This window comes from Hyposmocoma kahamanoa, unplaced genomic scaffold (assembly GCF_003589595.1).
Source record: "Hyposmocoma kahamanoa isolate Upper Pololo Valley unplaced genomic scaffold, ASM358959v1 65, whole genome shotgun sequence".
Lineage (NCBI taxonomy): Eukaryota > Metazoa > Arthropoda > Insecta > Lepidoptera > Cosmopterigidae > Hyposmocoma > Hyposmocoma kahamanoa.
In genome coordinates this window covers 8,217,030-8,232,062 of record NW_020653853.1, presented here as the reverse complement: position 1 = coordinate 8,232,062, position 15,033 = coordinate 8,217,030, and the positions used below count along the sequence as shown (strand labels likewise).

The 15,033-nt window shown below is 35.1% G+C and overlaps 1 protein-coding gene across 1 annotated transcript; it reads left to right on the top strand.

Moving 5' to 3' along the window:
* Positions 1 to 744: 744 nt before the first annotated feature.
* Positions 745 to 14,074, top strand: LOC113231516 (proton-coupled amino acid transporter-like protein CG1139). Its single transcript, XM_026465841.1, has 10 exons — positions 745 to 797; positions 1,211 to 1,369; positions 2,215 to 2,365; positions 4,203 to 4,324; positions 5,490 to 5,574; positions 8,371 to 8,482; positions 10,221 to 10,369; positions 11,856 to 12,031; positions 12,561 to 12,714; positions 14,018 to 14,074. Coding segments are annotated over exons 1-10 (1,167 nt in total). The 5' UTR covers positions 745 to 795.
* Positions 14,075 to 15,033: the final 959 nt, after the last annotated feature.

Below are 15,033 nucleotides of genomic sequence, written 5' to 3'. Positions count from 1 at the left end.
GGCATTGTAACTGTTATAGGTACGTGTCGCTTATCACGAGGAGCAGCACTTGTTCGTTCTTAAAAAACTGTTGAAGTTCATCCTGGTAATTTGGAGTCCTCCTATGTTGTAGCGTAAAATTAATGCAGTGTTTATAATCTCATTATACAGTACTAAAAAAACGGCCTCAAAAGTTCGTAGAATTACATCTGTTAGCCAAGTTTTATTGAAATCGGTTACCGGAAAGTGCGCGAAACCGGATTTATCTCCAAGTTTGCCACCCTTTGGGCCCGCTCCTACTATGTCGTCACGTTTTATTATCGTTGGACGACAGTCGTGTCTAGCCTATTCCCATCCCAGTTCACAAATGGCCGGATAATCGCGTAACATACGTACAAAAAAAAGTCGGATTGATACCATCCTCCTTTTTTTGATGAAGGTTAATAAAGTATTTCTGCGACAAAATTCGCAAAACAAAAACATACGAAATGGCAGTTGGTAGTTCGAATTTCATATTATTTTTCTCCCTCAACACTTTGAACGTTATTTGACGGAAGGTAAAATCACGTCAATCAGCAGATCTATTGACGTATTATGTCAAAGAATTATCTGTAAAATTAGTAATAATCTGAGGATACGCGTATATTTATCGAAGGAATTATAGTTAAAAAATATTAAAACGAAATATTCTACCACGACTACTAGCTCACAAGAGCTTTCGAACAGAAGGCTTTTAATTATAATACAAAATAATTTATGTAATTAGTGCCGAATTTTCCTTATATATAAATTTACATCAATATTATAACGTAGATAATGTAAGTAGAATAATGCTTATAATAAACAAAAATTTATTAACAATATAGTTCAAATTTGCGAAAATTGTTTGTTTGCATACAAACAAAAAGTTAAGCTGAGTCGGGTTTGGGTTTTGTAAAAGACAAATCGCTATAGTTATTTCGCAAGACAGCATTGCATTTCTAACCGATGTAAAAGCGTGGGCTACGTCGTAGCTCGTCGTGTGTGGACGTTACGACCAAAGCTACGATGTCTACATAAATATTCGCCCTTATACCATGTGCTTATATCATGTCCTAGACCAATTCTTTACAATGGCTTCATATTTTCCATATTTTACGAAAAACTTTATTCGTAAAGACTGTAGTTTTTTGGTAACTATACGTACCATACTGCATTCCTTACTTTCACTAATTTGAAACTATTTTTTCAGGGCAACTTCTGAGTACGCAAGTCAGACTAAAGTACCTTATATTGGATCGAGAATATCAATAGAGAGTGTGGACACAACGACGGTTCGGCTACCGTTTATACCTCCTGATGATAATGATTACGATCCAAGAAAATATAGAAAACCTCTCAAACCAATCACGTAAACATTTAAAACAAAATTTTATTCTCCATAAAAAATAAGTATTATAATAATAAAATCATTAAGGTCATCTCTGTCTGTCACACGTAGTCTTAATTTTTTTTAATAATCCAAATTTTTGTTTCTTTTACCTCCAGAGAAAACACACCCCCGGACACATAAATCGAGCCATCTTGCATTTTCATTTTTCAAGTACTAAAAAAACATTATGATTGAAGAAAGAGTTTTTCCCGGTTTCGCAAATTCAAATTTTCAACAAAACCTTTTGAAAATGTCGTTTAGTACACCAGTTTCAAATTTGAATTAGTTATTGATCAATCAAACATTATATAAGCTAAGGACATCTAATGCTGACAATGCCAAGTGGCTCAAATTATGTGCCCGGGAGTATATTTCACTGAATAAACTATAATAAACTGAATAACAAAATAGGCAGACGTTTATGTAAATAGCTATTATTTAAGAAAAGCTCGTTTTGAAGTTCTAGTTCCATAATAGTAAAAAAAAATATATTGTAATACAATGAAGTTGGCGCCGGCGATCGTTTCAAATGGTGTTGATATGTCACGAGTTTGCCATGTAAAAGGTGGAGTTCAGTGATTTATTTTGTCCACAAACGCTACGCATTTGCTATTAACGATAATAACGTAACAATCCCCACCAAAAACAACTCTGTTTTCGTACGCCTTTCTAATCCATTCCATATTAGATTCATTGGAATATGGACGAAGAAAACCATTTGCATAATAATGTGATGACATTGACTGGCTTTTTTATTCTTGTGATAAATGTACTCATTCATCATTTACAAATATTGTTATTTTTAATTATAAATGGTTTTCTAGACCATGGATGGCATACTTCGATTTAATCAGGCTTGGCTTCGGTCCTGGTTTTCTCGGCATCCCGTTGGCAATCAGTCAAGCTGGAATGATTGTGGGTCCTATAATGTGTGTTGTTATCGGTATGACCTTGACGCATACGCAAATAATGATGGTGAGAGATTCCCTTTTATAAATAGTAACTCGGTTTTTAACCTACGAATAAATGAATAATGTACGTTTCGAGCTTGTAGGTTTCGAACCTGTAGTGGCGTGTTTACATTAAGTTGACAAGCCGATGTTGCTTACACGCCGAAAGCGGCAACCTACCATGTGCAAGTGAATTGTGAACTGTCGAGCGACTTGCTCACTTTCGGCAAGCGACACGGCCGACTAAACAAGTTTAATTAATGTAATATTGATTTTTTTTTTGTGAAATACCTATACTAGTTTGAGATAATTTCGAACTCAAAGAAATATTCCTACGAACTGACTGAATTTGAACCTGCATGCTCTGTTTGAATGCAAGCCAGGCGGCGCAAGTAAATGAAGAGCTTTGTGAAGCGAATCTGGTCGCAACAATGTTAGTAAGCAAAGAGCATTGGAAGATATGTGAATCGTATATTAAGCTAGTGATGAGTAAAGGGGAAAAAGATAAGTGAGATAGACAAGCCAATAATGGTGTGTGTAAGAAAACACGCACCTTCATGGAGAAGGTTTTTGTCCGTAGGACACTGAGCAGTAACATGTTCTCTGTGGAGCCGGTCATGCTGTACGGTACGGGTCGTACAGTATCCATGAGGATTTTCTCCTCTCGTGAAAGAAAACAAGGACTTGAACCTGAGACCACGCTCTACCATAGCGTCGCTCTGCCAAATGAGCTACAGGTCGAGTCTGCAAGCCGAAGAAATTCTTCTGTGTCTGTTATTGACCTTTGTATTTGGTTTTTTCGACTCGCCATAAGTGACACCTTCTGAAAGATTTATGAACCTCTCACGAGAACCGAATTTGTTTGCGTTACCGACCTGGGTCGAAAACATAAAACATGAGCAAAGAAATAAAAAAGCTAACGTTTGTAAAAGTTTAATAGGTATTTGGTACCAATATAATTGAGTTTAAATTTGTATAGTAAGTCAAAGAGTTATTGGATTTACTTTCAGGTACCAAATAATCACTAAGTATTACAATTTTGCTTAATGCATTAAATAGTATTCAAAGTTTGATTAGTGTAGCGTGCATATTTAATGCATCAGTATTTTCATTGGTACTATAAAATAGTAGAAAAATAGGGATTTTCTTCATTTTTAATGTAATTAGGCATTTGGCAACTAGATTCTTAACTTTTAATTATATATTTGATCCACTGAATCAGCTACCGCCGAAATCAGGACAATTTAACAAAAGGCATAATATTTGTGTAAAATACTATGAAAAAGGCTATAGAAACATTTACAAATATGACTAACTATTAAACAAATTTTATACACTACAATTTATTTATAAATCAAAAATTTCACCCCATTTAATTAACAACAATTTTCAGTTTGGATCTGCAGTCTATTTTCAATCCCACAAAGTATTCCATATCTCTTTCTTACAACGCAATCGGTAGTTATATAAGCAATAATTTTTTAGAACTTGCCCTTAATATCTTTCATTACTTTTTATACATGACGAGATAATTCATGCAACTTCAAAACCTTTCATTCCGCTTTTTCTTTCAATACCTCTGTCTATCGTATTCTTTAAACCTTTCATATATAATTGGATCGTTTTTTAACCTTGCTTTTCTAGCACATTCCTTGATCTTCTTGATTTCCAATTTTTCTTTTCTATTTTTATTTTCAACAAAACATACCAAGGGCACTGACACTGAGACACTGCCTGTAACACGGTTACAGGCAGTGTCCCTTAGCGAAATGTGATCTGTGTTGTAGCGTTTTAAAAATCTTAATTTTGCGCCTTGATACGCTGACACAAGTATGTATATATCCAACATGATTTCGTTTTAGCTCGACTGTTGTAACGAAGTATGTCGTCAATTAAAAATCCCCAGAATATCCTACAGGTATGGATTTCGCGTATGTCTACTACACGGGCCTCCTATTTTCCATGTCTTAGGACATAATGGACCGTAAGTACGACATTTTATAACCTAGAAAGATTCAAGACCAGATTCCAGATTAGCTTAAAGTATTAAATTTAATATAAAACGAAGTACAGTCAGCTCCTGTGTGACAAAAATAAAACAAATTTTTTTGCGCTAGGGAAATCTCGCGAGAAAAATAAATGTAGGCCATACAAATATTTCTCCCGGCCCAGGAGTCTCGGACACGAGATCTACGTGACAGGGCAGCATTGTAACTATTCAGCCACAGAGGCAGTAAATCGTGAAAGTAATAACACGAATAGAGTGATTCTGTTAACATAAGTAATAATGCGCACTTGGTAGTTTTTCAAATTATACGAAACTCTGGTCAAGTATAGAATCACTAGTACAAGGGTCATCCAGGAAATAATTCCCGTTTTGTTGTATTGGTCGTTGGGGTTTTTTTCCAAATCTGATAATATTGTAGGAAAGAGGAGAACTTGCTGAATAGAATAAGAGGTGAAGGGCTACGGTAGCCCTAAAAACACGGTCACATCAAGTCGTTGAAATGGAGACCTCGAGGTCACGTCTCGCCACCTGGGTGCCTGGCCTCGAATTGTTGTGCGCAGTGACTCAATTTCTTCAGTTTTTGCCTAAAAAAGAAACAATGCAATGTGAGTCCCTAAAGAAGCCTCATCGTGCCATCCAGAACAAGAGAAGAAAAATGTTGACCTCTGGCGCTGCCTTCTCCACGACAACTCACGGCCTCACGTTACTCGTTCTTTAAAGAACTTTTGGATCAGTTCGATTGGAATTTTATGAATCATCCACCTTACAGCCCCAAATTGGCCCCTTCAGACTTTCATCTGTTCATCAAAATGAAAGAGGGATTAGCCAGAGAATGTTTCACAAGAGACGAGGAAGTGAAAGAAACAGTCATCAACTCAACTAAGGAGGTGGCGGGAAGCCTAATCTACGAATAGAGGATTTCAAAGGCTTATTTCTCAGTATACGTATTGCATTGAGATCGCCGAAGATTGTAGAAAAATAATACATATTGACAAGAACGTTTCCTGTAAGTTTCAACATTTTTCAATAAAAACTAGATTTAAAAATCGAAAAACGGAACTTATTTTCTGGATGACTCTCGTATTACTAAAGTAAAAAGTGACCTCACTTATAACATAAAAAAAATTATTTTGTTTTTCAGAATAATAGTATCGATATTCATGTTTTTGAGTCAGATCTCAATTTGCACTGTCTGCTACATTTTCACGGCAGACTCTTTACGCGATGTTAGTAATCCTAATTTTTTGCATTATCTTTTGCATGTTACATTTACATACATTATGTTGTTTGTTCATGATCCACGAACACTTTCTCAAGCGATTCCATGATTTTATATGAACTTAAGTAATCTATTTATGACACCCAGCTATTTTTTTTACCCAAAGCTTTTAACATGAATTTCCCATCATTAAAATATTTGTTCTACGGCTCTTGTAAAATCAAGTATTTTCACGTGTATTTATATTGGTTTATATTTATCATTATTCGTCCAAATTGGCTTGGCAATATTAACACTGGTTGATTTCGTAATTTTGGTATAAGAAAGTCACATTTATGTGATTATACGACAAAAGGGCTTTTTTACAAGTCTCCTATTTAAGCATAAAAACTAATCAACTAATTTCGTTCGTAGAACCTTTAAACCGCTGTCCAGAAAAGTTGTAATTTGAAGATGTGGCCTTATTACGCCAAATGTGCGATTAGGTATCTGAAGGCGGCTTCCCACGGCCCTTGATTTCCCGGGTCGCGCCGTGCGCATTTGAAGTTACCTATAAACGGTGAATCCGACGGGCCCTTACTAGCCTGTAGCTGTGCTGGCGCTAGCGGCACTCTTCCCATCGCACGTTCTTGGTGCGAGCCGTGAGGCAACAGGCCGTGAGAAGCCAGCTTAAGTGACATAAGGCAAGCAGCACGCGCTCTGCAGTGTAATACGATTAATAACTATCAAAATGTCTTTGACCACGCTCTGAATCTGTCTGAAGATATGCATCTTCATTGTATATTGTATCGCAACATCTATAGTGTTTCGTAGCAAAAAACATGGTCAAGGAAATCGGGTAGATAACGAAAATTTTTAAGCCAATTCAATTTACAATTTTAAGAACTTTATTTGCGTTTCCCTTACAATTAAATAACGTACAGGTGCTCTAGGGTTCATATATGTAGTAATATGTAGTTATAAATTACATACAATGCGTAAGTATTGCAGCAGTGAAAGTCCATGTCGCGGATTAATAAATGCTTATCACCTAAATATATTCAAGTAATATTAATTTTAGTGCTCGAAACGTTAATTTGTTTGAAAAAAAAAACAAACAACTCGTGATTTAGAGCCGAAAAAATTGCTTCATTCTCCATTCATTTCAAGTTATTTTAGTCGTTCCTTTTTTTCCTACCCGATTCTAACACCCCTGAGCGTAGTGGTTTTTTTTTATGTGCCTCTACCATGAGTTTCTATTAGCTGTGTAAAATTTAAAGATTACAAGAGGTCGCCATCGACTGGGACAATTGTCAACAATGATATTATATTATTTTACACTTCTACTAGAGATACGGCTTCGGTATTACGCCTTTTTGCTGCTTTCTTCGGCATTACGCCTTTTTGCTGCTTTCTTCGGCTGTCATTTTAATTTAAGGATCTATATAAATCGATACAAGATTACGTAAAATGTATCGAAAACTATATATAGCTATTACAATGCTTTAAGACCGGTTACGCACGGCGAATTTAAGCAATGATACGAACGCCTGATTGTATCGTGACATTTATGATTTATAGGCAGTTGAATCGAGGCAATTATTTTAAAATAATAATTAAAAACGCGTATTGCGTTTGCATCGCGATTGTATCGCTGTATAAATCGCGCAAGCCACACTGCGAACGAAGCTAAGCTAACTTAGCTTAGCTCACGCAGCTGTGTCTTTTTATACTTCGATTCACATCGCGAACTAAGCTAACCGAGCTAACTGAATTGACCCAACAATCCCGCTAGGTATGTAAAAAAAAGAGGTATGTAAAATATCACACTGTTAACACAATAGTATATTAACTCAAAAATATATTTTTTTGGAATCGATGAAAAACTAATTGCTCACTTCTCATGAAATGTTATTAAAATATATGTATAAGATAAAGTTTATTACAGACATCTAAAAAATTTCCTACTTGCCAAATACATTTACAAATAAAAAGAAAAAAATAATTTTATATTTTTGAGGAGGGTTTCGTCCAGAACTAGCTCAGGATTCATTTTGAATTAAGTAGATATTATATATTTAATTATTTCTTACAATATGCTAACGACGGTGTTATTGACGTTTAGAGAATCAAATTTTACATTCAGCAATAGTATAATCTTGAATTCGACATATTTTTAAGTTACAACACTATTGTAATAGCAGTGCGATATGTCACCCTTCTGCTGCCCTTCACCTTCACACGTATGCAGTCTTTGTTCGTTTTTAAGTGACGGAACGAACAAGTCGTGTACCTGGTGGTAAGCTACACGTCTGTGTGCAACTGTTATGGAACAGTTGCAGTGCCATTAAGAGCTTTCAATCGCAAAATTATTTGATTTTTATATCGGGACTTAATCACGTAGAAAACATATTTTAATTACGTCGATGTTTCGGACGTATTGCAACGTCCATGGTCTCGAAAGGACGTTGCGATACGTCCGAAATGTCGAAGTAATTAAAATATGTTTTATACGTGATTAAGTGCCGAATAAAAAATCAAAGAATGTGTGAAAATCGTGAAAGTTTAAATCAAAGTATTTTAATCGCAAAGATCTGAGGGGCACTGCCACTGCGCCTGTCACCCTGAGACATAAGTTGACAAGTCCCATGTGGCTGTCATTGCAATCACTACTTACTACGTATTTTCTTAACTTTGCATACAATTACGTGACTTGAGCTAAGTTAACTAGCTTCGTTCGCTGTGTGGCCTGCGCTTGAGTCACTGCAGACGCGCTGCTGAAAATCGACGTGTGTAACCGCTGTGAGATAAAATGAGTTTACAGATCATGGATTGGCAGTCCAATATTCCTGCCATGTTAATACTGTTGCTGCCTTACTTGTTTCTACAACACTACCTTCGGTCTTTAATGCAAATCAGCGTTGTGGCTATGGCGGGTGAGCTATTATTGGACAGGTTGGCAATATTAGACGGTATAATGGGAATTTAACTCAAATTATTTTACTGCTTCAATCAACTCACACGATATGCTGGAAATAACTCTGCAATATGTTAAGTATGCAAGAAATATAACGCATCTGTGTCCAAGCAAATTTGTTTTTGACCCGCGCTAGGGAAACCCTGTATCATGGACACATACATTGGTAAACAATCACAAATTACACCCAAACTCACGAGAGAAATAAATGTAGACCATGCAAATATCTCCCGGCCCGGAGTCATACCCGAGACCTCTGCATGATAGTTCAGCATGGTAACCGTTCGACAATAAAGGCAGTTTTACATTATTACTAGTGAGAAGAAAGATATAATTTTTAAAAGACGCCATCAGTTATAGTAAACATTGCCTTGATTTTTTTCTCTTAGTAGAACAGGTACTTTTGATATTCTACGTATTTAAAATAATTTTTTTTTTTAGAAAAACTCACGGTCTAATCATAAAATTGAAAGTTTATATATTTGTCCCGGATGCGTTATTATTTATCCGATTGCAATAAAATTTCCTTTGTCGTTGTAAGGGCATAGTTTGTTAAACTAAAGACATGGTGTTTTTAATGACATTGAACGCATGCCGAGAACATCTAGTTAATAATAAAGTTAGGACAACTATTGAAATAAAGATGAAGACGACTATTGAAATATCAATAACGTATTTTCACACTAAGAATGTAATATTTGAATAATATTCAATTGTCTTCTTTAGAATTAGTAAGGTTCTTTGATCAAAATCCACGTGGGTAAGGTATAGGTGCCACCGATGTTTATTATTCGGATAGGTATTAGGTATGGCCACATGTCTGGGTTAAAGGATAGAAGAAACCAGCCCAACTACAGGCCCAGGACACTTAAGATGCTTCCTTAGTTTGGACAAAGCTTGTATTTATTTAAAACAGTCTGATTGTGATATCCGTAATAACAAAAACAATCAAAGCTAACAAAAATAATTAAAGCGAGTATCACCATTTGTCCCTTACACCACCTATCAACATAATTTCAAAATTTTACGGAAATGAACACGAAAGAACAATGTAGATAGCTAACTTTTTGGTTTGTTCCATAAATCCCCACAGGTGGGGATTCTAAAATTATATAATCAGTTTTATTCCACAAACCCTCATTAATATGTGGGGACTTGCTATGCAGTGGGGATTTGTGGAAAAAATTACCCACCAAGATATTATTTTATTTATTAGTGCCAATGTCACATCAAAACGAGGACGACAAATAGATTGTATTTTCATAAAATTTAATATAGAGTTTGAAAGTACCTTTAAAATATTGAATTATTCTTAAATGCGTACTTCAACAATTTGCTTATTTTCGCTCTTAAACGTGTGAGAAAAGTCAGCGTAATCGAACAACAATCATGACACAACTTAACAAAGCTATATCAAAAAAGGCCAAGCCTGTTGAAACTTTTACATTTTTTAAAGACAACGCGCGCTAGATCAATGACATAGTAAAAAACGCGTGATGTTTGACGTGACATTAGCACCACGCATCTGTCACCTAAATATTTAATATACTTAATAGGTAAAAATAATAATTCTTGATGAGAATTTCTCCCAGAAATCCCCACTGCGTAGCAAGTACTCCGAGAGTGGACATTTCGTCCGTAAGCTCTAAACGGTATATAATGTATAATAATAATAATGAAATCTTTTTTTTTTTCAGCTAACGTCGTGACTTTGACAGGCCTAGGAATCATAGTTTACCATATTTTTCTACATCCTCACGGTGAATATATGCATATCAACACAAAAATTCTTAACTTATTGTTTTGTTTCTCGACTGTGTTGTTCAACATGAGCAGTATCGGAGTAGTAAGTAAAGATCTACCAAAACCTCATAATAAATCGATAGATCACAACCCTAGCATAATCAAAATAGTCATACTCCGTAAAATTTTGGTTGCTTAAGATGATATATATCAAACTTCATGAGCCAGAGATGAGACACGATCAGTGAAATCTAGAATCTATTTAAAAATATATATCGAAAATCTTCACATATATGTATATAATATATATGACTGAAAGGGTAATGACTGAAATCAACTCAAATTATTACAGTCTTGCCTCACGAATAACTGAGAAAAGGTTTGGTGTCAATAATAGTTGTTCCTCAGTTAACTTTCATAGATATAACCAAGCACACCTAAATAATATATGGTATATTGGTACACACTGTATAAAAATTCACCAAAATAATAATAATAATAATAACGCACACACTCGACATAGCACCGCACTAGGGAAACCCTGTGTTACGGGTGCCATGGACACACATAGACAACCACAAATTACACCCAAACTCACGAGAGAAATAAATGTAGGCCATACAAATATTTCTCCCGGCCCGAGAATCGAACCTTGGACCTCTGCGTGGCAGTCCGGCGTGGTAACCGTTCGGCCACAGAGGCAGTTAAAATATACAAATTAGCCGAAAAAACACGAAGTGAAATAGCAATAAAGCTCAAAACACTTAACATTTAAAAAATTACAATTTCTCGACTGGTTGAGTTGATCGACTGTATAATATCGATGTGTCCCAATGGTCCCAACACAAATTTTTTTCCGTCGGACCTAACTTCATCGTGTTAAGTTGTGTAAAATAAACATTAGTGAATTAACTGCAACAGTAATTCAAATTAACAACAATGATACGTAACAAAATTAATTATTGATAATAAATTTATTGTCTCCAAATGCATTTCAGTTTCAAAACGCATTTCGGTAGGACTTTAAGTTTATATTATATTAGCAAATGTTAAAGACAAAGTAAAGGTTTTATCGGGGCATTGATTTTAGTACTGATTTTACTTATATTTAAGTTTAAATTTGTAATAGAAATAACTTTGCGAAGTAATTTTTATAAATTGATTTATAATATTTCTGTTTCTATAATAGGTACACTCAACTCAACAGTCAGATCTTTATTTAGTATTGCAAATCGTCGTTTAGCAAACAACACCACTGAAGTCGAAAATTGGCGAGTTTTACTTTTGAACGTTACTCAAGCCCAAATAAAACGTGAATATCAATAAAAATTTTACAACCAACTCATACACAATTATGTGTCCATGAATAGAGCACTTATTATCAATAATAGATTAGAAAATCTTGTATGCAATAATATTAGTGCAGTTTTTTCACTATCCTTTAAAATTACTGCTAATTATTGGAGCGGTGTTGTTTGCTAAGCGACGAAATTCAACATTCAACATGGCTCCACGTATTAAGTGCTAAGGTAAATATGATGTTGATGGTGCCTTGAGTTTGATGTGTTAACCAGTGAACTTTGTTTCAGATCTTGGCTATCGATCGAAGAATTGAGAGTCCAGAACTAATGACCAAACGATTTGGTATTATACAACTAGGAGTTATGTTGCCAACTTTCTTTGCAGCTGTATACGGAACTTTGGGATATTGGGCATTTGGTACTATGGAGGAGAATATACTTAGATCCTTGCCTTATGATGACGCGTAAGAAAAAGAAATGCATTCACTAATATATTCGTAGAATCATACATTTGAATTCGTTATGGATCGTACAATACCAAGTGGTAGAACGGAGAAGTCGTTGTAAGCGACACACCTGTCCCATATTATTATTAGGTTTAAGGGTGTGATGTATATATATTTTTGTAATATTCTTAGTGTTTAAAATAAATAAATAAAAAAAAAAAAAAAAAATGCATTGGAGGGTAAGGTGCTGGTGAAAGTCACATAGGACTTGTCAACTTATGTCTGCGGGTGACGGGCGCAGTGGCAGTCCCCCTCAGATCTTTGTGATTTAAAGCTCTCAGAGCTTACCACCATACGCGCGACTTGTTCGTCCCGCCATTTAGTATCATAAAAAAAATATATTAGATACAGTCTGAGGACTAAAAATGTGTTTCCATAAAAAACTGTCATCTAATTAAAAGTAAAAGCTTAATTTTTCGCCTCGTTAAATGTCTGAACATGAAATGTTACTCAATTGTACTTTACGGATATTTTTTTTAACTTACAGGAGCACGATAGTATGCATGTTTTTATATTTAGTTATTGCAATGGTAACGTACTCATCGCAGAGTTACCCAGGAACAATGGTAATATTAGATTTCATAGAAAAGCACGATCCTCTGGTTGTTCCCACAAAACAGACATTGAAACGAATTGAAACGGTATCCAGATCGGTTTTTGTTCTCGTAACGCGTAAGTTGTAAAGCACCTTAATTTCAAAATTATTTTGTAGCGGACTATATCAATGGGTGGGTGCTAACAACGAGTGAGCAAGGCCAAAGCAAGTGTACTTATATATCGAGTTCTTAGGTTTTCGCGATTGTTACACATAGGAAATGAAACTATTTTTCCGGATTTAATTCGCGTATATTTGTTTTTTCACACAAACCATTGTTTTGTTTGTTTGAAAAAACAAATATACGCGATTTAAATCCGGAAAAATAGTTTCATTTCCTATGTGCAACAATCGCGAAAACCTAAGAACTCGATAAATAATATGTGCATATTTTTTTGTAAGTAAGTGTACTTATAGTTTATTAAGTTATTATAAACACGTACAACTATCAAAGCAAAACAGAAAACTACAGTCAAGAAAAGGCGCCAAAATCAATCACGTTTAAATTTAGAATTTAAATGCAAAACTAAAACTTAAATATACTATAAAATATATTCAAAAGTGATTAGTAGCGACTGCTGCGATTCGCTACTATGATATTGCAATTTATGACTACCGCTGTGGATAGCAAAAAATACCGCGCGGTGTCCCGCTGATTTTTGTTCGTATAACGTGTAAGTTGTAAAGTACTTGAAATTAAAAATGATATTGCGATTGTTTACTTCAAAAACTGTTGTAGTCGTGTGCCTGATGGTAAGTGACTCGCCTGTCCAATAGCAGTTTCAGTGCCACTCAGAGCTTTAAATCGCAAAGATCTGAGGGACAGTGCCACAGCGCCCATCACCTGGCGGGAATAGTTAAGGTGACAGTACTTTCCTGGACGAACTCTTTCACAAGGAGCTCTACTCCTACCACACTTTTTGTAAATCAGTTGTTGGTTCTGTGGTGAAGGCCCGTTTCACACAGTGGGACGCAATCAAATCATAATAATGATAATATAATAGTAATAATATGATAACAATAATATAATAATAATAATTTATTAACAAAAAAGATTTGTACAGAGATGAAAACAAGGTACCACAAAATTGCACATAAACCTAATTAAGTGGTACTTGTACAATTTGATTGTTGAACTCTGATTATTCAAACTAGGCACAGGTCTGTATTTTGGAAATCAGTACAATATGCGTGCGTGCGTGCGTGCGCGCGCGCGTATGTGTGTGTGAGTGAGTACGTGTATTAGGTGCTGTTTAGTAGTGAACTTTCGGTGTCATCGTAGTTCTGATTTAAAAGCCAATTTGACAAGTATCTTTAACCTCATATTTATTTAACTTGTTAATGTTCAGAATGTTATTAACACGATTGTAGATTATGGAGCTAGATATATGATACTGTCGAGATGAAAATGTTGTTTTGTGCGGAAGAACAGGACATACTATGCGTTTTTTTTTTCCTTTTGAAAGGGTCAGACAGGGGTATCCCAGGGTGCTTTCGTGAAATTGCACGAAGCACAAAGAGTGAGTCAAAAGTCTAGAGGTGGAATATAATTCTTTAGTACGAAATCTGTAGGGTTTGCAGCGAATAACTTTGTGCACAGCTCACTGTGCTCTTTCAATTTTAATAAAAGAGCTTTTAGTAGCGCAGCCCCAGACCGACACACAGTAGGTAAGGACTGATTCGTAGAGAGCAGAATAGATCATGTTTCAGTATCGGCGGACTGTCGGATTGTATTAAAAATATGTATAACTCTCGTGGAAAGCTTGTCGATTTGGAGTGACCAATTTAGATTACTATGAATGTGGACACCAAGGTATTTTATATTAAATGTTTGGGATATGGGAGTGCAGCTACAGTTATTATTACTTTGATTACATTTAGAGTTTTTGTTGTATGTATGTAATTGTAATTTGGATGAGGTCTAGTATTATTTCTAATAGAGAAGGGGATGAAATTTGTTTTGGAGAAGTTTAAGTTTAGAATATTCGCATTCATTACAAACAGATTATAAATATATTGCAAAAATGTATTTTGAATAACAGATCGGGCTTGCGGCGTACAAAGTTTTATGTTGTATAATAATCTTTATAATCTTTATTGAGTCAATGCAATTGGATGCTATTTTAAAATTAGGTGACATTATTAAACAAGGAACATATTAAGATGAAGTTGAAATTTAGCGTCCGTATTAATTTCAAATAAAACTGTATGTTTGTGTGTGTGTCTCTGCGTGTGTGCGTGTGTGCACGTTTGTCGTTGTATGCTGTGTGTGTACTTGGTTGAGCGTTACGATATAAATCTTGGATTTTGTCCATATAAATAAGTATATAAAAGTAAGTATATGTAATGTAAATGTTACAATGTT

What these genes read in the sequence shown, in the direction of transcription:
- LOC113231516 (XM_026465841.1), top strand. An exon ending in CGGCAGACTCTTTACGCGAT is followed by an intron (nt 5,575 to 8,370) that starts GTTAGTAATCCT and finishes ATGAGTTTACAG; the next exon opens with ATCATGGATTGGCAGTCCAA. An exon ending in ACATGAGCAGTATCGGAGTA is followed by an intron (nt 10,370 to 11,855) that starts GTAAGTAAAGAT and finishes ACTTTGTTTCAG; the next exon opens with ATCTTGGCTATCGATCGAAG.